This window comes from Eumetopias jubatus, unplaced genomic scaffold (genome assembly GCF_037043125.1).
Source record: "Eumetopias jubatus isolate StellerSeaLion01/CBP00866 unplaced genomic scaffold, mEumJub1_p1.0 scaffold_12, whole genome shotgun sequence".
Taxonomy (NCBI): domain Eukaryota; kingdom Metazoa; phylum Chordata; class Mammalia; order Carnivora; family Otariidae; genus Eumetopias; species Eumetopias jubatus.
This window is the reverse complement of record NW_028274818.1, coordinates 102547145-102570023: the sequence shown is the minus strand read 5'-3', so window position 1 is coordinate 102570023 and position 22879 is coordinate 102547145. Positions and strand designations below refer to the sequence as shown.

Genomic DNA, 22879 nt, shown 5'->3' with positions numbered 1-22879 from the left:
CCTCTCCAGCTCCCTTTGTCTGCCCTGGTTCAGGCCTGGTTCCATGTGCCTGGAAGACCAGGCCAGTCCCCCTCATCCTGGCCTCCCAACCCCCGTCCCTGCTGCCAGCCCCTGGGTGCCATCCATGCCCCCGCACGGTGAGACCATTTACCCCTGGTCTCCCCAACTCTCTCACTCTCTCTTCCTTCCTCCTTCCCCCCCTACTTAACTCACTTCCATGTGCCCCTCAGGACTCATCTCAGAAGTCACCCTTGGGAGGCCCCCTTACCTTCAGGTGGGGTCACTTTCTTCCCCTGGGCTACGCTTTACCCACTGTGCTGCAATGTCTGTCTGGAGCCTGCCTTCACGGTCAAGGCTCAGATGGCTGGATAGGGTGAGAACAGCTCCTCCCAGGGCTCCGGGGTGCTGTTCAGAAACAAGGAGCAGCCCTGGGCACACATGGGGCATCACTGGGGCTGTGTCTAGGATCAGTATAAGCCACAAGAGGGCCCTGGGACACATCAAAGCCTGGGGCAATTACTGCTCCTGCCTGATCTCCAGCCCTGGGCTGGTTCATTCATGTTTTCACTCAGCAAACACCAGGGAAAGCCTCTTCCTTCTCACCATACCCCACCCCCGGGGCAGGTGTCTGGGCCTAGAGGGCCTACTCCCTGTGGTGTTGGAGCCAGGGCTGGACAGGACAGTGGGAGGCGGGCTCTGCTGGACATAGCTGGTGAGGGTGGGGGGCGCTTTTAACCCTTCTCCGATTCCAAGAGGCCAGGACGGTCCTCGGTTCCACAGCAGCAGAATTTCAAAAGTGGCTGCCCAAAGGGGCTGGCCGATGTCACCCAGGACCCTGGAGCCTGAGCTCCTGACTACATTTGAATCTGCCTCTGCCTGCACCTGGAGGAGGTCTTGTGGCTGGTGGGGGATAAACCACTAGGGACCAGGGGTTCATGGGTTTTGACAGCAAAACCTCCCTGAAGTGTTCGCCTGGGAGGGAGCACCACTCACGCCACAGAAGCTGCATTGGTGGTTGGTTGATCTCTTGGCCCTGAGCTGCAAGGGTGGGTTTCCCTGAGGCTCATTAGGCGACGGGGCACCCCCAAAGTGCAGTTAGGGCTACCAGTCAAAGGGACAGGCTCAGGGTGGTCCCTGATGCGGATGCTCCTCTCCCCAACCAGAGCGGGCGCCCTCCAGGGAAGCCTGCATGCTGGGACCCGCGGTCAGGCGGGAGGAGCCAGGAGCGGCGCGGCGCCAGTGGACAGAGCGCGAGGACAAGTCGCAGAGCCTCAGTTTCTCCATCTAGAAACCGGCGGCGGTTGTGCAGTTTGGACGGCACACGGTAGGCCCTCAAGCGGGAGCGTGACTGCTCATCCCTCTGGCTTGGCCGAGATGAGGCCTGGAGCCCCGACCTCCGGGGACCCCACTGAGTGGCCGCTGCTCTTCGGCTTCAGGTCACTGCCGCGGCCCCCAGCGCACAACGCCCGGCCGCTCTGTGAATAGGAGTGCGCATGCGCGGGGCCAGACGGCTGCAGCGCATCGGCGCCCCCGCGTGGCCACAGCAGGAACCACCGGCCTTGTGAACAGACGGTGTTAGGGGCCTCCCGGCCTCAGACAGCCCGTTGGGGTGATCATCTAAGGAGCGCGAACCCGAGAGTATGTGACAATCTGAAGGCGTGACAGCCCTAACAGTAACAGATCACATCTGGACACGTGGTCATCTCAGGTCCAGAGTGGTGAGTGAGTTCCCCAAGATCAGGACTGGCTCTGCCTGAGGCCCTATGTCTAACACTGTCAGTGGCATACAGCAGGTGTTTAATAAATGTTTGTGGAGTGAGAACGAGTAAGCCATCTGTGTGTGCAGTGGGGTTGGAAGTGGTGGTATCAGTGGTCAGATGGTCACAATGTGCGTCTACACTCTGACCTTCTGGCCACCCTCAGAAAGGGCCCGTCTCTGAAGTCCCCAGCCACTGGAAGGTGGGGCAGAGGGACAGAGGGAGGCTCAGGCCCCATACAAACTGTGATGGGCCCGGCCCAGTCCCCTGCACAGGGCAGAGCAAGGCTCCCTGCTCCTGGAGCCTGGAAGCTTCTGGTCAGGGCGGCCTCTGCACATCACCTCTAGCCTCTCCCGCAAGAGGCCAGGCAGAACAGAGGTGGGGATGGAAGTGGAAGCTGCATACTAGCCTGACCCTGACCCTCCCTGGGGAGGGCAGAACAGGAAAGGCAAAGTCAGGGCTGCTGGGGGTGGTGATGTGGGAAACGAAGGCAGAAGAAAAATTATTAAATTTCCTCACTACTTAACAACCACTGACAAGTCCTTGAAACAAGCAGAGTGACATTCCTCTAGGGACTCAGCTGCCGGGATGTTGACACTTTACTAAGGGCAAAGGGCAATCTTAGCTTGACCCCCAGGACCCTGTAAGTCTACTTAATGCAGAAAAATTCCTTTGGAAACTTCCTTTATCTCGAAACCCCCAAGATACATGTTGGCAGTCATCCTCCGAGCATATGACGCACCGATATACATCTGAAGGGTCTCGTGACACTTTTTACTGAACAGTAATAAATGACCTTTTCCTAACAATAGCTAGCCCCCTCAGGATCCTGGAAACCTTGCTTCCAAAATTCCTTAGAAACTTATGCTATCCCTAATGCCCTCCTAACTTGAAAGTATATATATAATGGGCCACTCCTCGCCACCCCAGAGCAGCTCTTTCTGCCCACGGGTCCTGTCTCCCGTGCTTTAATAAAACCACCTTTTTGCACCAAAGACGTCTCAAGTGTTCCTTGTCGGCAGTGGGCTACGAACCCTGACATCTTTCCTATATCAGTGGGACTGTGGGCAGGGCGGGGAAGTGCGATGCGGAAGGGGCATGTGGGCGCAGAGGCTGGGAATGAGCCCCAGGTCCTTGCCCCCGACTCCCTGCGGCCATGCCCCAGCCACGTGGGCCAGCCTAGGGGCTGAGGCTGGGGAGGGGGTCCAGGCCAGGCTCACAGCCCACGGGCAGGGTGGGGGCCTCGCTGGGTGGGATGTGGTGGGTCATGTAGCGCTTCCCCATGAAGGAGCCAATCCGCAGCTGCTCCGGGGCCTCCTCAGGCCACCACAGGCTGGAGCTGGATGGGGAGAGGAGGCCGCACTAGGTTCCTGCTGGGTGGAGCCCACTGCCAAGCCCGGGCCTCCTCCCGCAGCCTCTTCCTTTCCTTCCTTCTAGAACCAGCTGCTGGCCCACCTCCTCCAGGTGGTTGTCCTGACTACCCTGGTATCAGTTCCCTGAAGTGACTGAGGGCCGGCTGGCGAAAAAACAAGGCCCAGCAGGAGAAAGGCCAGGGCCAAGGACACACTGAAGGGCAGGGCGGAGCAAGGTGGCCCCTTTTCTGAGCCTGTGTTCAGAGGAGCTGCTGGGCCACCTCCCTGCCCTCCAGGTGAGAGAGACTTGGGGCAGAAATCCCCCGAACATCCCTAGAAGGGGCATCGCCAACTCAAAACCGCAAGGTTCAAGGAGGGCTTCCAGGTGCCAGGACCAGGGAGAGGGAAAGGGCTCTGCGGGGTGGGAGAGAGGCCCATGGGGCCGTCAGCACTCACAAGCACGCGGTGGACGCTGCCAGGAAGGCCAAGAGCAGGAGGCCGGCCAGAGAGCAGAGGATGGAGGTGATGATGATCATGTCACCACTGCGCCGCCCTGGCCACGTGTCGATGGAGGCTGGCGCCTTCCCTGCACACAGCAGCAGCTCAGAGGCTGCCCCTGGACCCCAGGGCAGTCATGTCCCCACCCAAGCTCACACTCAAGGCCTGACAGCCTCCTGAGCCCACCCACCTGTCCATCTCAGCCGGGCATCTGGGCCCTGCCCGCCTGTATCACCCACAGCTCCAGCCCCTTGGTCTCACCTTCTAGGCTGTTCCTGCCAATGTGCCTGCCCACCGCCCTGCCCACGACTGGGCTGGGACCTGGGCACCCGAGGGGTGACCAACATTTGGGCATGGACAGAGCCGGTGTGTCTGCCCATGAGGCTGACCCGGTGCCCCACCTCCCCAGCACAAGCTTCTGTTTCGGGGAGGGGCTGGACTTGGACACACTGCCTCCAGGCCCCCAGTCTCATGGCAGCAGGGGGAGAGGCCGCTGAGCATGACCATTTGGCAGGGGGGTGACGAGTCCACAGGGGTAGACTGGAGCCGGAGCACCCCTCTCCCCAGGGCTACCTTGGTGGAGAGCAATGGGGTCGGACCACCTGGTCTCGGCCTGGGGTGAGCCCCTGGCATCCATCAGGAGGAACTTCACTCTGCGGGGAGGAGAAGCGGGGAGGTCTGAGCCTCAGCTGCCCTGGGCAGGGCGCCCACAGTGGCCAAGCTCCAGGCAGTTCTGGGCCAGGCTCTTCTGGGGCACATCGGGATCAGCTGTGGCCTGGTCCCCTTCTGGGGGCCCTCTGAGACCGCGCTGACCACAGTGACCTCTGCCATCAGTCCCAGTGCACTGAGCCATTGCTCTCCAGACACCCCATCTGGTTTAGGGGGCCCCGGTCACTAAATGTCATATACACAGTGCCTCAGGGTGGCTCAGCGGGTCAGATGGAGCTGGGAGCCCCAGGCCTCCCAGAGAAAAAGGCTGGCCAAGTGGCACCTAGGAAGCCATAGAAGGCCCCCCACTAGGCTCGGGCACCCTAAGCAAAGGTCCAGGGAGGGAGGGGTGTGGTCAGGGTGCACTCAGAGCCTGGGGTCCCAGGGCGGGGGCCGGCTGAGCACTGAGGGCACCAGAGGCCGCGCAGAGGAGGTCTGGTTGTATCTTTGTGCCAGGTGGGGAGCCCTGGAAGGTGTCTGAGCATGGAGGGACCCAGGCGGTCTGGCACCGAGGGCAGCCAGCTCCGGTGGCTGCTAGGGATGGGGGCAGGAGGTAAGAGGAAGCCGAGCCAGGAAGTAGGCATGGGGGAGGTGGGAGGGTGGTCCTGTCCGGGCAGGGGCTGCGCAGAGGCAGAGGGAGGCTGTGGATGGAAGCGCGGGTCCAGCCCACACCATGCCCCACCTTCCCTGCACCCCGTGCTGGTTTTCTCGGCCGGACTTGGACTCCCTGAGGACCCCTGGGCCTGGCTCTTCTGGGGCATATCGGGACCAGCCCCCATCTGGACACCTGCTCTCATTGCGGCTCCCTCCGTGACCCTGACAAGCCCATGGTGCCCTGTGCCTCAGCTTCTTCACAGGAGAAAGTGGGTTGTAGTCTTATTTCCTGCTTCCCTGCCTCATACCCACTGCTTGGCCCCGGACTCAGCCTGGGGCTTAGATTCCTGCCAGATCTACCCATGGGCTAGTGGCTGCAGCCCAGCACCCCCCACCGCCCAACTCTGGGCCTGAGACCCCACCAGCCCTTTGGTGCCCACTTCTTCCTCATGGGCAGGCTTCCCGGAAAGGCCACATTCTGCCTGCCCCCCAACTGGGATGAGTGCTGCTCCTTGACCCCACAGAGGCATAAACCAAAGCTTGTGAAGGGGAAGGGTCTGGGGAGAGGCTAGGAAGGGCAGCTCTCTAACCCGAGACCCCTTCTCCCCCAGCACAGCCCCTGTCCCAGGGTCCAGGTGGAGTGACCCACCTGTAAGGTCCAGGGCTCGGGAGGGGGCTGTTGCAGTAGGGTGGCTGGTGGAGGTCAGCAAGGCAGCCGGGGTCACTGCCAACCCGCAGCAGGGGGACGTCCCTGCTGCCACCCTCGGGGTCCTCACAGGGCAGCTGGTCCAGGGAGAGGGGCAGTGTCATATAGTGGCCATCAGTGAGCAGCCGTGGGAAGGCTGGGATCTCAGCTCGTGTCTGCGGGTTCTGGAAGTCCCTGGAGGCTGCATTAGAAAGGGACAGACAGAGGGGGCTAGAGGGCCTAGCCCCTTGCTGGGTCTAAGGCTCCCTGCCCGCCTGGCCCCTCCATGCCTCAGGGCCCAGAGGCTCCCTCCAGGCACAAACCAGGTTACTTTGTCACCCTCTCAGAGCCCGTTCAGGATAAAGCCCAACGCCTGGTCCACCACTGGCCAGCTCTCCTCAGCCCCAGACCCGCACCGTGACACACCATTGCTGAAGGCCACCACCAGCCAGATGGTGTTGGCAACGCCAGCATGCCCGTCCAGGACACAGCGAGGCTGCTCCAGGGAGAAAGTGGTGGCTGTGACTTTTCCTTCCAGGTCCCAGGCTGTTATCTGCGGCGTGTAGGGGATCAGCTCTGTGGCCACGGAGATAGGCATGAGGGTCCTGGGACCTGCTCCCCGCCTCCCCGTTGGAGGTGGGGGTGCTCCCAGGATCCAATAACCCCAGCGGGTGGTCCCAGCCCCTTGGGTCCGGCCAGATGAATTCATCCCAGGACCCCCACTCACCCAGGCTCACACAAGATGAGGGCCAGATCAGCGCCCCCACGAGGAGGAGCAGAACCGATGGGCCAGGCTGCCTCTGGGGGAGCCCCATGATGGCCGCCCGAGCTCAGCTTTCTTCCACATCCACAGCCTGGGGCTGATCTGGCTACCCCCGCCCCCAGCGCCTTGAGCCTGGAGGAGCCGGTTAGTCAGGCTGCGAGGCTGGCCAAGGCCTGGAAAGACCTGAAAATGTAAATGTACCCACCCTCTCCCACCAGCCCGGCCTACCCTGAGGGGGCTGGGCTGGGCTGGGCTGTAGGGTGGGGCAGGCTAGTGCCAGGCCCCAGTGCAGGACTGAAGGGGATGCCACCGGACCCCCAGATGCCAGCCAGGCCACCAGAGTCCCATGTCTGAATTGGGCTCCCAGCTAGCCTCCCTGCCCTGGAGAGGACCCAGTCTCTGGAAACCTGGGCTCAGGGCCACATGCCTGAGATTCCCGCACTCCAGGTGCCAAGAGCCTCCCTCTGGCCTTCCATCCCCACCTAGGGAGTGCGAGCAGGATGCAGAGGCCCAAGCCAACCTGTCCAGCTCCAGCCCCAGGACAGCACCCCCCCCACCCCCCCACCCCGGTCCTACTGCCATCTCAGCACCCTGCCCTCCCTCCACAAGGCCACATTCTTGTCTAACAGGAGTCTGGAGTCAGAGAAAGGACCTTTGACAGCTGACAAGCCTCCCATTTACTTTAGTCCTTTGGGTTCTATTTTTTTGTTAAGATATAATTTAAGAAAAAAGATAATTCACATAAAATTCATCCTTTTAAAAATCCACAGCACAGTGGGTTTTCACAAGGTTGTGCAAACATCACCACTAAGTTCAGAACGTGTGCATCACCCCGAGAGAACACGCTGTACCCATGATAAGTCACTCCCCATTCCCCGCTCCCCCGGCAACCGGCAACCGTCTACTCTCAGCCTCCACGGACTTCCCTGTACCGAACACTTCACATCGACAGAATCACCCAAGTGGCGAGCTGGGGCTGGCTTCTTTCACTTAGTGTTCTGTTGTCCAGGTTCATCCATGTTGTAGCGTGTGGCCGGCCTCTGTTCTTCCTTAGGGCTCCAGAACTTTCCCTCCACTGTACGGAGACCGGGCATTTTGTTTCCTGGCCCCTCGGCGGACAGTTGGGCTGTTCCCACTTTTTGGCTGTTATGAATAATGTTGCCACGAGCGTTCATGCACAAGTTTTGTGTGGACCTGTCTTCTGTTCTTGGATACATGCCTAGGGGTGGAATCACTGAGTCATAGGGTAACTACTTTAAGATTTTATTTTTAAGCAATCTCTACACCCAACATGGGGCTCGAACTCAAGAGTCACATGCTCTATTGACTGAGTCAGCCAGGCGCCCCCAAAACCCCAAACTTTTAGGTGGAAGAAAAATGCTTTAATATATAATATATTCATCTTTATACCAACACATAAAATATAAAAACACATAAAAAATTTAATTTTTTTTTCTTATGGAGAAAAAGGGTTTATGGAGGCAAAAGTACCCGGGGCCCACTCAGGATGTGGCCGGTGTCCCTGCAGCCCCGGGCCACAGTCACTGCCCCCAGACAGACGGCAGGCTGGGGTATTTGATCCTCTTAAGAGGGTTGAGAAGAATTAGAACTTCAAGTATGGGGTCAGACCAGCCCTGGCCCTCTTCCAGGCCCAGCTCTACTGTGAGCCTGGGACCCTGGGCCAGTCACTGCATCCTTGAACCTGTTCCCTCATCCAGAACCTGGAAGCCAGCAGCACCCGCCACGTGCAAGCAGCGTCTTACTCGGGGAATAAATGGGACGGTGGGCCTGGCAGAGTCACTGGACCGCACGCGGTGAGAACTGGAGTGGGGACGGGGCAGCAGCCCAGGTCAGGGGGTGGGCTCTCGGGCCTCACCGCAGCTCGGTCATTGGGGAATGCGGGGCGAACAGGCAGTCTGCGGCCCCTCCTGCTTGGACGCAGCAGGGTGCACGCACACGCATGCACACATGCACAGCCTCTCCACCAAAAAACACACCAAGGCCTGCTGACTTTGGCTATAGGGCATTTATTGCAAACAGAACATCTGAGGTATGAGAAGCTGACCTTGAACCCATGCCTGCCCTGGCTACGATGGGGCAGTCTCGCCTCACCCCACGCCAGGCCCCCGGCACTATGGACCCAAAGCAGCCCGCCAAGGGCAGGGCCCCACGCTCTGAGGTAGCTGCATCTTAAGCCCCCACAGTACAACTCCCCAGGCTTGCCCAACTCCCACGCAGATCCAGGCCTGGAGGGGAGGAGGGGGGTGGAAGGCAGGCCCCGACAAACACTGCAGCCTCTGAGGAAAGGCACCTTCCTGCCTGCCCATCCCAGCGACAGCCCAGCCGGCTGCGTGGGGAGAGGGCGGCTGGCTGCCGGAGGCAGGCGGGGCGGGGCTGGGGCCGGCCAGGCTCGGGGGTCACTGCTGCTCCAGGCAGTCCTCGGTCACCCCCTGGGCAGCCAGCTCGGCCAGCACATTCTGCAGGTAGTTGGGGTCAGGGTAGCCGTGGCCTGTCACATTGCGGTCCATCTCTGTCTTGTGGTGGATCTCGTTCCACACCACTGTGTCTGTCTCTCCCGTGGTGCTGGACGTCCCTACTGTGAAGATGAGTCGCCTCTTCCAGGCCACCTTCAGTAGCTCCAGGACCTGCCGCGGGGGGCGGAAAGGGAGGGAGGGCCTGGTGAGCGAGCGCAGGCCTGGGCACGGGTTTTTCACCCCAGAGCGGCAGGGCACAGGGACGGTCGACAGCTGCTGGCATCCACTGCTCGCTCCCCTTCCCGGGACTGACCTGCCCCAGCAGTGGGGGCCAGGATGGGCGCAGTGGTGTTGGGTGCAATGCCAGCCGTGGGTGGGGCACGCCAAGGGGTGCAAAGCCCTCTCTCTCCGACCTGTACTGTGACCGCCGGCAGGGCCGGGGCCAGGCCGCTCTCCTGAGTGAGCCCACCCACAGTCCCGGGCCTGGAGCCCCATCTGTGGGGGTCCCCGACCTCCGGCTCCAGTCCTAACTCCTCTCTCAACAACTCTAATCTAACAACTCTACCTGCTGACCTCACCGCCCAAGAGGACCGTCAGAGGGCACCACCATCCGCTGCTCAAGCCATACCTGGGGCCGGCCTAACTCGGCCCTACTTCCAAGTCGGCCTCTCCCTCCTGAGGGAGCCCGCGCCTCTCTGCTCCCCCACATCCAGTACCTGCCGGCCACGCTCCCAGCAGCCAGAAGAAGCTTTTTCAAACCTCCAACCAGCAACACCCAGGGCGGCCTAGGGGTGCCCGATGCCCCACTGCCCCCACAAGGGGCTCTGGTCCTCCCCAGACTCTTCCCAGCCTCCAGCCCGGCCCACCTGCTGCCACTCATGAGCTGCTCTGTCTGCTGGGAATGCTCTCCCTAGTCTCAGCGAGGAGGTGGCTCTGCAGGCCGTCCCAGTCACCCAGTCCTTTCCTGTCCCCTGCACCCCCACTGCCCCCACCCCACTGATCTCGTCATGCTAACCTGACTGAAGACCAGGTGACCTGGCCCGGGAGGTTGACGGAAGAGGCCTCCTCTCCAGTCATCTCTCCTGGGGGAGCATGCCTAATGCACAGCCGCCCCTGGGAAGGAGGGGCCAGCACCCCAGCCAGCCCCAGAAGAAGAAGGTGAGCAGGGCAGAGCAGGCATGGCCACCAGGCTGGGCCCTTCCCCACCCCACCTGCTCGAACTGCCCATAAGCAGCCCCGGGGGGCCCCTTCCTCACCTTGCGGCCCTGGGCACTGTCTGGAAGGTAGCACTGGCGGGGAAACCCCCTGGCGGTGAACGGCTTCCCGGGGTTGGGGTGCTCTGGGCCCTGCAGGAGGAACGCAGACACTGGGTGTGGGTGCATCCTGAGAGGGGCCCAGCAGCCCAGCCCACCCTCTGCCTCCCCGGCCAGGGCTATTCCTGCACTTGAGACCAAATAACTCCGTGTCTCAGATCCCGCCCCTCAGAGACCGGACATGACACGGCCTTCCCTGACGCCAGGCCACTCGGTTTGGCACAGACGCTCCTGCAAACTGATGAGGCCAGAGCTCATCAAAGGCCGGGGCACACGCTCCCACCCTGCTGGTGCCCCTCTGGGCTCTGGGCTCTGTGGCCGAGATGGCAGGGCCTCCTTCCTGACGCCTTCACCCCTTGCTCGAGATGGGGCCACAGCGGGGTCTGGCACAGGGGCAGCAAACAGGACGGAGGAGAGAGGGCTAGAACAGTGGAAGGCCCTTGCTCGTCTGCCCTCTGCCACTCAGAGGCACATCACATACACCTCCAACACCCCCCCCCCCCACCAACACACACACACTGCTCTGTGGCTCTAAGGCCATCGGGAATGTTTTTAAAATTCACTATGACCCCCTGAGAAGAAGCAGAGGGAAACCAGGGAAAAGCATGTGGTTGGACAAAACAGGCACACCCCACCTGTCACAGACAGGCCCCTCTGGGTCCTGGTCTCCACTGCCCAGTACCTTCCCCACCTGCCACTGGTTCTGAGGTCAGCCCTGGCCCAAGCAGGAGGCCGAAAGACCCAGGGCTCCTATCTGGATCTCTACTGGGACCCTGGGACCTTCTGCTCAGGTTCCTGTCTTGTTCCTGACATTAGAGCTGGCCCCACCACACCCAAGGCAGGCCTGGATCTGGCCACTGAGCTGGCCTCTCAAGAGCAACTGCCCTCACTGTTGGCATCTCCCTGCCCTGTGGGATCCCCCGTTATTCAGCCCCTCAACACAAGCATTCTTCCTGCTTTATACACTTGGCCTTCTGCCCAGTACAAACCCAGCTATGATGTCTCTGCCCCCAGGATGCCCTCCCTGCATCAGGAAAGGGCTGCAGGCCACCTCTTTGCTTCCACAGCCCTACAAGCTTGTTCCGTCCCCAGACGCTGGTGCCTCCTGGTTCCTGGGAGCCTGAAATTGGGAGGCTGGGGCCTCCTGAGTGCCCCAGGGATCAGACCACTGAGAGAGGGGTGGCGTAGGAAGAAGACTGCCCCAGAGTGAGAGGGACCGATTCCAGAACGGTCCCAGGAGGCTCCTCTCGTGCCCCTTACCTGGATGCCGTGAGGAATGTTGTAAACTATGAGTATTGTTCCGCAGTCCTCATGGCCGGGGAGAGATACCTGGAACTTGAACACCTCCATCTTCCCCCGGGGCTGGGTCCCCGTTTTCTCCCCGTAGATGGTCTTGCAGGAAGGACACTGCAAACTTCCGTCCTGAGACAAAGCAGAGCACCATGGACTGAGCCGGTGGCCCTGAGAGAGTGCCTAGCACAGCCCCCTGCCCCACAGCAGGTCCCCAGCTCGTCCCCTGACTCCCTCCCGGCATAGAAACCCGACCCCAACGGCTTCCCTGGAAAGACGGTCGACGTGGGGGCGAGGTACTGGGAGACCAGCATCAAGGAGGCAAATCAGGTTGGTGTACAAGTCTCCACGGTCGAACAGGTTTCAGACCAAACAAAAACCCCGTGACCTAGCAAATGCTGGTGCCAGCACCCTGGCTGGTACAGGGCGGCCCAGGGATGCTGCAGGCGGGAGACGCCACGCCAAGCCCCGAAGTCTGACACGTGACTCGGGTCCTCCTCTCTGTCCTCCCAACCTCTGTCCGTTCCGGCTAAGCGCCACCAAAGGACAGCAGCCAGGTGTCCCTTGCCACCTTCAGGCCCACAGTGGCCAAGTTCTACCCTGCCAAGGGCCCAGGCCTGGAGACATCGTGAGTCTGCCTCCGAGAGCGTCCCGGGCCCCCCGCAGGACAGCAGCAGTCCTCTGCTCAGCCGCAGCAGGACCGCAGCAGGACTGTGGGCACCTGTGGGAGGCAGACGTGCAGGCACCTTGTTCCCGTTGCAGTACATGGCCAGCAGACACAGCAGGTGGAAGGCATGGCTGCACTTGGCAAGGCGGCCCACAGCCATGGGCCCAATGGTCTTGCTGTCGGTCACATCGCTGTAGCCGGACACCACAGACAGTTTCTCCATACAGATGATGCAGTCCTGGAGGGAGACCAGCACAGGGCACGCTCACCGACAGCCCGCTGCGCCACAAGGGGGGGTGGAGGGTCTTAACAGGAAAAGGCCGTCATCTGCCGAAATGCCAGAATTATGGGCAGTCATTCCTGTAGTCAGTTGTCCCAGAGGTGGGGAAGACAGACGAGGCACCAGGATCCACGCCCTTAGAGGGTTCGCCACAGGAGAGGGGACGACAGGCGGCCACGAGCACAGGGGCACGGGGGCCTTGGCAGTGACAGAAGCACAGGCTGAAGACAGCAGCAGACACGGGCCGGGAGAAGGGAAACAACAGGGCAGGAAACTGAGAGGAGAGGACCTCAAAGCTGGCTGTCACGAGGGAGAAAGGACAAGGCTGACAAGGACGGGAACGGGCATGGCAGGGAAAGGGAAGAGAATGTTCTGGAGCAGAAAGCAGCCTAGTTTGGGAAGGGCGGTGGCAGCCGCGGGGGGCAGGGGTGAGTAGGGTGTAAAAGAGACAGGCGGGTCAGGACCAGGCCCATGAGGTTCTGACGGCCAAGCTGAGGAGCGGGGCTTTGTCTCCCATGGCAGGGGACCCTGCCGAAGGGTTTAAGGTGAGGCTACCAGCATGATCACAGCTGCCTGGAGGCCAGGAGGCTGGTACAGAGCAGCCCAGTTATGCCAGGTGGGGGCGGGGGCTGCAAGGGCAAAGGCAAGGACACAGATTTGCGTGCTGACAGCTCTGGAGGGAGGGTGGGGGACGCGGGGACAACCTCCAGGTCACTCAACCTTTACCAGCCAGAGCTGCGGGAGAAAGAGGTGGGGCGGAGGCCTCGGTTCTGTACTAGCACGACTGCCCTTTAATCCATGACCCCCTGCCCCGTGCCCCCAGAGTCCTTGGGACTCTCCATGCAAATCAGAGACCAGTGGCACAGCAGCCCCCAAAACGCGGCTCAGCACAGAGGCTCGGGTCCTACCGAAGCTGCTATGAGGGTCTGGCAGGCCCCGTAATGACAGCGAGGCTGACTGGCTCTCCCCACAGCCAGAGGGGCAGGAGTGCCAAGGGGACAAAGCCACGCTTTTCCCTAGCTCGGTCCTCGGGGAGTGAGGCAGGCTCTCCCACCCCTTGTCTCCAGGATGGCCCAGGCAGAGGGCTACGCACAGGCCTGTGTAGGAGCCTTGCTCAGGACCACAGCCCATGAGCGGCAAAGCTTAGATCAGAATTTGGGCCTCTGAAGCCAGGCCATCTCCCCTTGGTAAGGCCTGCCTCCTCCAGGAGGCTGGGAGATCAAACCCAAGTACCCGGACCACGGCCGGCACTCAGAGGCACCTTGGGAAGCACCCTCCCAGCAAGAAAAGGCTGGTAACCTTCTCCTCTGGAGCCAACCCTCATCTCCAAACCAAACCAGAAGCAGCGTGGCTCCAGCGACACGTACCTCATCTGGGGCCATTTTCAGCTCTTCCGTATACTTTTTTATCACCTGTTCTGGCTCTGGCTTTGGAGTCCCTCCTAGAAGAGAGAAGAACATTAGCAGTGTCCCAAGGAGTACGAACTGGAGACGCTGAATCTAGAGAGGAAGGAGGACAAGGGAGAGGCCCAAGCTGCCGGGAAGGACACTGAGAAGGGCCGAGGTGGGAGGGGTGAGCGTGCAAGAGGAGACACGGCACCACTGCAGACGCCCGGAGCTCGGCCTGGCAGAGCCCTATCTGGTCCACCCGCTGGAGGCCCGGCCCCAGGAGCCCTGGAGGCAGTGGACGAGGACCGGAGACCGGAGGTCCCAGCCGTCAGGAGCCATGTGTGGGCCTCCACCACATCCCCACACGTATTCGGTCAGAAGGCTAGACCCAGGCTCTTCCGAGGACACACAGAAAGTCGAACAGCAGCTTCTACAACAAACCAGTCTGGAGCATGTTCCAGCAGTGCTGTTTCACTCAATCTCCATTACTCTCGTGAAAAAGCCAAGGCAAGAGAAGTTCCAGGAGCTGAACGTGCAGCGGATGCCTGCCCGGCGGGCATCTGTGTGCACGCCGACTGCAGACAATGCCACACGGATAAGGTCACGACAGACCATGGTTTTCTCTTGCCTGGCCCTGGACCGTGGGGTCTCAGCGACACGCCAAGTCCGGGAAGGAGCTGGGACGCAGCAGGAAGGGCACCCCAGCCACCCCACTCCTCTCAAGACCCCCCACGTGCACAAAGTTGGGAGGGGCAGCCCTGCGCCTGCATCAACACTGAGCCCGGCCCCACACGGGCCCCCCCCCAACGCCCCTTAAATGAGAAACTCTCGCAGCCGGGGAGAGAACTGGCCAGGTCTGGGGCTTCTCCAGCCAGAGGCAGCGGCAGAATGACAGAGAATGGCAGCAAAGCTGTGCAGGAGCAGAAAGGAGGACCCGGAAAGACCAGTGCAGCCGGGGAAAGCTCTTCTTCCTGCCTCCGGGTCGTTGGGTAGGTCCCGCTCCTAGCCTCTGACACCAGGGGGACCCTGGTCTGCACCCAAGTTCAGAGCCACCAGGTGTGACTGCAAAGACAGACAAGCCTGAGGTCTCCACAGCCAAGTGCCCTCAAAACCAGAGAAGGCCAGGCGACAGCTAGGAGGGGAGCAGAGGCTGGGAGCAGGCAATGTCAGGTTTGGTTCTGGCTGTCACGCTGGGACCAAAGCATACCACCTGAACCTCAGCTCCCTCACCTCAAAATGCAGACCTCATCCTGACCCGAATTGTGACTGTTGTGAGAGGCAGTTATGGACCAAGGAATACCACCCTACCAACACACAAACGTCCCCCCAATTCCTTCACACACACACCCCCCACCCCCTCACACCCCCCACACCAATGTACCTCCACCCCTCACACACTCCCCACAGTCCCACACACACACACACATCCCCCACCCATCAAAACACACACACACCCTCACACACGCAGCCCACACCCCCTCACAAACAGCCCCTCCAACCCCCTCACACACGCAGCCCACACCCCCTCACAAACAGCCCCTCCAACCTCTTCACACACACACACCTCCACACAAATGTACCTCTACCCCTTCACACACATACCACACACACACAAATGTCCCCCAACACATTCCACACACACCCAAACTTCCCCACACACATGTAAACGTCACACACATACACACACACACGCACATGCGCACCCTCCCTGCACCCTCCCCCCAACACATACAGACACACACAGATTTCTAGGCCCCGGACTGGTCACTGGTGAGAAGGCCAGGCCAGAGCACAGTGACCGCCAGCACTGGTAGCTGTCCTGGTAGCTGCTGGGACTCAGAGTGAGGAGAGGAGCATTTTAGAAAAGCATAGGGACCCCAGGACCCCATCTGCCGGGACTAGCCTTGGGCCCAGCTCTGGTGAGGCCTGGCTCAGCATCTCATTTCCCCGCTACTTGCCCTTGCCCAGGTGGCCTTTTAGAACCCAAGGTAGCTTTCCACGATCCACACTTCTCTTAAGGGGGCTAGCCAGGTGACCACCAACCCCAAGAAAGGGACATCTGAGCCCAGGAAGGAAGGTCAGAGTGTCTACCAAGAGCCTGCATTCTTCCCGGGCCAGTCTGAGTGTCTCAGGAAGCTCCGGGCCTGTGCAAAGGCCCACACTCCCTCCAAAGGCCCATGCCACTTGCTGGGCCTCCCTGACACCTGCAGGGTTGGGGTTAGATAGGCAGTGGGCATGATCAGAGCACCCCCGTGACTACATGCCGGGCGCCTCATGTGTGCATTTCCTATTCCTCCCACGACCGACCTGCTAGTAAGTACCAGGTGCCGGCTCATGCATGGAGACACAGGTGTGAGACATGAAGCCAGAACCAAGACTGGAACCCAGGCTGGCTGCGCCAGAGCCGTGCTCGCTTGCTCACCACAACACGCTGAAGGTCACCGGGCTTTCAGCAGTCTGTGCATCTCCAGCCCAAAGTCAGAGGCATAGGCTTTCGAAATGGTAGGTTAAGAACTTACTACCCACAGGCCCCTTCACGTAAGTCTGCTTAAAATCCACAGCACCTTCCATGGTCCTGAAACCCCTTCCTCCCCAGCCATGTGATGGGCAGCGCAGCCCCATTGGGGGACTCCTCTGAAGTAGTCCTTCGTGGTGGCCAGATAGGGCTGGGGGCCTTTCCTGAGACGCACGCTGGCCCTGCTGGGAGGGACAGAGTCACCCCATCCTGAGCTGGCCTCAGCCCATGCTTGTGTTTATAGAGTCACAGAGGCCTCAAGAACAGGCCCCTCACACTCCACCTGTGCCAGGAAGACAGGAGCTTCTGAACTGTGGGTTTTCGGCAGTAAGTGGCTTTTGGGGCCCACCTCTGCACCAAGGGCAGGCAAAAGGGCCATTGAGGCCCTCCCCTGGGGATAAAGGAAGCGGAGAAGGGCCGTGGGGGTCAGAGAAGAGCGATCGATGCAGGAGAGTCAGAGGCAGCAAGACTCGGAGGCTTAGCAGAGGCCAGAGAGTATTTGTGAGCAGGAACTACCTTTCATGGACATTTTCCTCAATCTCTTAACTGAGCTGTGACTTTTAGAGGCCAGACAGGAGGCGGGAGGGCTGGCGGGCTGGGGTGCGCGGCTAAGACACACAGGGAGTCCAATGGCTGACATCAGAATACTCGTCATGCCTACACGGGGTGCGAGATCAGACATGCAGAGAGGGGAGAAACGTTAGAAGGAGTCATTCGGCATGTGACATCCACAAACCCCGGCTGAGTCCAGGTGGCACTGTGAACGGCCAGCAGGACCCACCGATCTTCCCGAGGAATCGGCTGCTGGAGGCTCGAGGCAGCTAAGCTCCAGGCCAGGAACCAGTGAAATGCCCGGCTCATCAGAGCTCCACAGGTATTTGTACGAGCCACCAACTGGCCCACGCACACAGCATGCGGGGAAGGGGCAGGGCGAGGCTCTTTGCTTCAGGAGGGCAGGATGCCATTCCGGGGGGGAATCTCCCTTCTGCCAGGCGCAAGAAGGAGAGCAGAGGGGTGACATGGAAGGGCATGGGCAAGCTATGGAGACATGGACAGGGTCTCATGCTCACAGTCCCCCCGCCCCCCGTACTTCCCCCAGCCGTGCCCTCTGGGCTCCTGGTCACCTTGCCTCCAGTGGGGTGCTATCTGCTTTTCACGCCCATCTGGCCCCCCTAGGTGCTTCCAGTGCCATTGCTAGGGTGGGTGAACAGAATGCTGGCCCCGGGGACTGCTCCCCGACTAAGGCCTCCCCCTGGCCCCTGTGGCCGATCCTCTGGAGCAGCCAATGGTCCCAGGCCGTGGCTTCCTTCTCTAGCGCCCTCAGTCAAGGCTCAAACAAGCCTTCTCTGTCCTGGAGGGTAGCACCGTGGGCACACCCACAGGGGGAAGGCCTCACTCCTCAGCCTGGTGTTCCACACATGCTATAGCTGGACCCTCACCCCATGCTGCTCCCTTGGCACTCGCTGAGGACCCAATACCTCCCGGGAACCCAGCATGTCCTCCCGTGGGAGCCCCTATTCCTGCCACACCTTCAGCCTGCCTTGCTGTCCACAGCACCACCCACCCAATCCTCCCTGCCCTCCGTCTAGCTCAGTAAAACCTCCTCCACAGGGCAAGTGAGCTCTTGAGTGTCTCAGGAAGCTCTGGGCCTGCCCTGAGGCAGGCTTTCCGAGCCTGAGGAAGACTTTCCGAGCACTCAGTATCAGGCTCAAGGGCTGGGTACCGAGGGCAACCCGGGGCAGGAAGCAGAGATCCTGGATGGGCCAGCCACTGTGGCCTCGAAGAACAAAGACTGAATGTGGCAAATGTGCCCAGTCGGGGACAGAAGCAGAGGCCAGCCAGCAGCCTGGGCAGCACAGCAGAGGTGGGAGGGGGCGCTGTGGCGGCCACTCGCAAAAGACACCAAAGCGCACATCGGAAGACCAAGGCTGCACCCCGGGCACTTGTTCATCAGGCAATGTGATGCCACCAGCGTCTCAAGGTTGGTTGCTCCTGAGCTCCAAAGTAGGTTTGAACTAGATGTCAGGCAGACCGAATGACAAGCAGGCACGGGGGAGGGGAGGGGGCACAACGGGAACAATGCTTTCGTAGAACCCTGCGCCTTTGCACTGACCATGACCTCCTCCCCCAACACTCTCTGCTCCACTTCAACCAGACCTCTCTCCAAGCGTCACCTACGAGGCAGCCCTTCCCTGACCACCCCATCTAAAAGGGCCACGTCCCCCTCTGTCTGTGTCTCCTTTACCCTGCTTAGCGTTCTTACTACATGAAAGGACTCGCATCTTTATGTTATGTTATGGTGTTATGACTGCTGTCTTCCCTGCACCGAGCACCGAGGGCAGGGCCCAGTCACAGGAGGTGCACAGCACCTGTCTGCTGGGGAACCAAGATCCCCCTGAATGCTGCCGGGTGGCTTCTTTGAGGCCAGCATGAACAATGCTTCTGCCCTCGTCGATGCAGGACCCCTCCCCTGAATTCAAGTCACAGACACAGAAGTCTCAACTTAGAAGCCTGCAGAGCAGGAGCCCCTGCTCCGTGCGTCGGCCTTCTTGCGGGAAAGTGTGAAAATCACCCCACACCTACACTTTGTAAAAGCAACATCCACTGGACAGGATGGGTTGCTGGGGGGGGGGGCGGGGGCGCGAAACGCCATGAGTGGGCCATCACAACTTCCCAACAGCAGGGCTCAGGGACAGCCCCCAAGCTCACATGGCCACAGCTCCCCCAATTATCTGAGAGGGTGCCCACTTCTCCGCCAGACCCCCAGAGAGAGGCCCTGCAGCGGTCAGATGTGCAAACATCTCCTTTCGGACACCGGGGCTCCGGTCCCCCTGTCCTCTGACCGACCTGACCAAGCTGGGTCCCAATTCCACTCGGCCCTGGCTGCCCGGCCCTGGGGGGGCTGCAGCAGCGTGAAACACAGACACTCCGAGGAGAGGGCTGGGCCCGGGCGTGGCCAGGGAAGCTGTCACCTGAGGCACTGCTGGCCTGACAGGAGGCGGCTCCTCCATGGCCTTCCTCTGCCTGCGTAGAGGGTACCCAGTCCTTCCACAGCGTGACCACTGCTTTGTAAACCTACCCGCAAAACCCCACGTCCCTCAACGGCGGCCCGAGTATTCCCGAATCCATTAACGTGGCCCGGGGAAAGAAGACATTCTCCAGACCCTACTTCCTGGGGGCTGGCTCGGGATCTCTCCTTCCCTGGCACCTGAGACTAGAGTCCCACCGGCAGGTGCAAGGCAGAGCCTGTGTTCAGAGGAGGTGGCATCTGGCCACGAGCTCCAGTCTCCACTCCTTGCTGGCTGGGACCGAGATCCCCAAATTTCCCCAATGAATAAAATGGAGGTTAAAAGACCCACCTACCTCCAGGATTGATCTGAGAGCCAAGGGGATGGGGGACACTAAGGACACTCTGGGCCACAGACTAAAAGGGTCCTCAGCCTCAGGAGCATAGGAAAGGGAGCAAGTGCAACTCGAGCCCCAGAACACTTCTGAGCTGCGTTTAGAAAGGTTTTTATAGCATCTGTATTTTAGCCTTAGTGATTACAGAGCTGAATGGAGCTCAGTCTTGTGCCGGCTACGCCTGGTCACCCACAACCTTTCTCCAATAAGATCACCACCCCACGCATGCACGCACGGGTCTGACTCAGCTGGTACCACATGAAGACCTCAACTGGGTGGGAACTTTGCAATCGCCACATGTCTGCTCACTGTTCTCTCTGCCCCGGCACAGGGCTGATGGCTGAGCAGCTGAAGCAGGTTCCAGAGGGCCCCACTCTCCCATCTTCTCCCACCTCTCTGACTGGTCCCTCCATCTCCTTCCAGTTCTCTTCCCAGCATCCCACCTGCAGTCTCTGTAAGCTCATACATCCCCCCCATGGGGGGCAGAGGTCACCCCGTTCCGCCCTAGACTGCTCTTCTGAGCTGCACATCTAAATGCCCACTGCCTCCAGGACAGCTCCGCCCAGGTACGACCCAGCAGCGCCCGCCCCCCTTGCCCCTCTACGTGCTCCCACCGGACTGGGGAATGGCACAGTGTAACTGCTGAGAACCTAGGTTCTGGAGCCCAGAATGCTGGGGCTGAGTCCCAGCTCTGCCAAGGGCTGGCCGGCTGATCTTGAGAAGTTTCTAGAACTCTCTGAGGCTCAGTTTCCTCAAGTATAAAATAAGGAATAAAAGTTCCTACCTCGCAGAGCTGTTACTGGGAAGAAATGAAGGAAGATACACACAAAACCCCTCCTTAGTGCCTCAGCCGCACACCGGGCCTCATTCCATTCCTTCTCTCGACCCACCTAGTCACCAAGACAGAAGCTTTTACCTCCACCACTGCCGAGGCCCGAGTCAGGCCCTTGGCTAGCTCCCCTGAGCCATGGAGTCGGGCTCTGCACGGGTCTCCCTGCTCCAGGCCTGTCCCCTCGAACCCCACTGTGCTACTAGAGTGACTCACTTAACACACAGACTTGGGTTATCTTATTCTCCTGCTTCAACCTCACTACACTCCCCCTACCTTTCTATGACATTTTGCCTTTCCCACTCATTAAAAAGTAATTTTCAGTAACTCCCTAACCTATAAAAGGAATTTTAAAAACAATTCAAAGGTGTATGGTTAACAAAAGATCGAGGTGGACACAAAACCACTGATTCAAAGCAGAACTCCAGCCAAAACAGCTGAGTTCCCCCCGAGGGCCCCTTCAGGGAAATACGTAAAGCATTTCAGGACGGACAAGTGACTCAAACCATAATTAAAGTGACGCGGAGGGGCGCCTGGGTGGCTCAGTCAGTTAAGCGTCTGCCTGTGGCCCAGGTCATGATCCCAGGGTCCTGGGATCAAGCCCCACATCATGCTCCCTGCTCAGTGGGGAGCCTGCTTTTCCCTCTCCCTCTGCCCCTCCCCCTGCTTATGTTCTCTCTCTCTCTCTCTCTCCCACTCTCTGTCAAATAAATAAATAAATAAATAAATAAAATCTTTATTAAAAAAAAAAAGTGATGTGGAAATTTCAAAGATGGGGAAAGGTCCACACCAGGGTACCCACTGTCATCAGGCAGGCCGCCCCCCCCCCCGAGTGAAAGGCTCACTCACTGAGGGTACGCCATCACGGAAAAGAGGCACTGCCCCCCCCACCATGGAGCCACTGTGGCTTTCCGTGAGAACAGAGAGAGTAACAAGACCCCCACCCCACAGTCTCCCCCCCGGCCCACGCATTCTCCCACAGCCTCTACGTCCTGTCCCGCCAGACACAGCCTGTTCTGGAACCCAGGACCCAGCAAGGTGCCTACCTGCAAGGGCTTGCTGGACCCGGCTGGGCTTCGGCATCTGCACGGGCACCGCGGCGGGGATGCTCCCAGGGCTGCTCGCAGGACCGCTGGGGAGGGAGGCACTTTGGGAGAAGAGAGAACAAAGCTGAATGTAGGAGCCAACTTAGCAGAAACCAGAGCCAGAGCCAGCCCAAGATGTGAAAACGCTGGTGCTGCTGGGGCCCCTTCAGAACTTCACTTTGCATGGCCACGTCCGTGTGAACGAGGACTTCTGGGTTGTTTTTTTGTTTTTTTTTTAATTAAAGACCCTGATATCTGGAAAGAGGAGCAAAGAAAGCTGAATTTCACCACGCTCAGACCCAAATTAACCTAGAGAAGCTGAATACTGAGGATGTGAAGCCCACAGCCTGGCCCACCACCCCGGCCAAAATCAAGTAGGGAGAGTCAAACTCCAAGCCAGGCTAAGAGGCGGGAGAGCATTAGCAGGCGGGGCCAGAGCCGTGATGGGAAAGAACAGCGCTGGGGTGAGACTCAGAAGTTTACAAGTGATCAAGAAGGAAGCTTTAAGCGTTAAAAAAAAAAAAAAAAAAAAAAAAAGGTTTTCCTGGGCAATTCAGATTCTGAAGACAATCCTAAAAGAATTTTGAGCTCACTAGCTTTGTCAGAATGAGAGCTCTACGGTACCTAGAGAGGGAAATCTGGCAGAAACCACTCTAACACATACTCCAGACCAATATCACCAGTAATATGACCAATCAACACCAGCAACCCCAAGAAATGGTGCTCTGAGAAGGACATAACACCACTTTTGTGGTTCCTGCCAAAACTGCATAACCTCAAGCATGAGAAAGCAACTGACAAGCCCAAATTAAGGGACATTCGACAAAGTAACTCTTCAAAAGTATCAAGGTTATGGACAATAAAGACGGAGGAACTCCTACTGAAGGGAGGATGGGGAGGAGACAACTGAATGTGAGGCAGGATCCCGACAGAACGGGAGCAGCAGTGGACAAAGTGAAAATCGAGAAAAGTCCTTGGTTAACAGTAATGCCCCCATGATGGCAATTGTCTGGCTTTACAAGGTAAGTCAAGGGAGGGAGTGATGGAAACTCTCTGTACTATTTTTGTAACTTTTCTGTAAATCTAAAATTAGTTCAAAAGTAAGGGTTTTTTTTGTTTGTTTTTTTAAATAAGGGTCTTCCTTCCCACAGTAACTATGTTTGGGTCTTTCATTTGGTTTTAAGCCATTATATTTTTCAAGTGATAATAAATCTATGCCACTGTGGTTTGGGGGAAGGCCCCCCCTCACTGGAGAATGGTTGCTGTAGATGGCCTGAGA

General features: G+C 59.3%; 2 protein-coding genes across 4 annotated transcripts in view; both read right to left on the bottom strand.

Moving 5' to 3' along the window:
• Positions 1–2936: 2936 nt before the first annotated feature.
• Positions 2937–6409, bottom strand: UPK3B (uroplakin 3B). Of its 2 annotated transcripts, none has more exons than XM_088017155.1 (6): positions 6322–6409; positions 6009–6170; positions 5559–5796; positions 4181–4260; positions 3566–3695; positions 2937–3096 (listed from the first exon to the last, which is right to left on the bottom strand). In XM_088017155.1, the coding sequence occupies exons 1-6, from the start codon at positions 6407–6409 to the stop codon at positions 2937–2939; spliced, it is 858 nt and encodes a 285-aa protein (XP_087873281.1). The 2 variants fall into 2 exon arrangements, with proteins under 2 accessions (XP_087873281.1, XP_027965582.1); XM_028109781.2 differs by having other exon boundaries at positions 6021–6170.
• A 1955-nt stretch (positions 6410–8364) lies between these two features.
• Positions 8365–22879, bottom strand: part of DTX2 (deltex E3 ubiquitin ligase 2) — a 35172-nt gene continuing 20657 nt past the window's right edge. The window contains exons 5-11 of one of the 2 annotated variants that reach the window (XM_028109977.1): positions 21562–21662; positions 16801–16941; positions 13749–13822; positions 12181–12339; positions 11405–11566; positions 10088–10177; positions 8365–9002 (exon numbers count right to left, since the gene is read on the bottom strand). In XM_028109977.1, coding sequence (XP_027965778.1) covers positions 8775–9002; positions 10088–10177; positions 11405–11566; positions 12181–12339; positions 13749–13822; positions 16801–16941; positions 21562–21662 — 955 coding nt within the window. In that variant the 3' untranslated portion in view covers positions 8365–8774. The remainder of the gene's footprint in view (positions 9003–10087; positions 10178–11404; positions 11567–12180; positions 12340–13748; positions 13823–16800; positions 16942–21561; positions 21663–22879) is intronic. The other variant, XM_028109979.1, reaches the window with a different exon arrangement.

Excerpts from the sequence above, each read along its gene's own strand:
- UPK3B (XM_088017155.1), bottom strand. The coding sequence starts at position 6,409 with ATGGGGCTCCCCCAGAGGCAGCCTGGCCCATCGGTTCTGCTCCTCCTC. Across the intron at positions 4,261-5,558 it reads CCGAGCCCTGGACCTTACAG|AGTGAAGTTCCTCCTGATGG; the intron begins GTGGGTCACTCC and ends TCCTCCCCGCAG. Across the intron at positions 3,696-4,180 it reads CCCCATTGCTCTCCACCAAG|GGAAGGCGCCAGCCTCCATC; the intron begins GTAGCCCTGGGG and ends TGCTGTGTGCAG.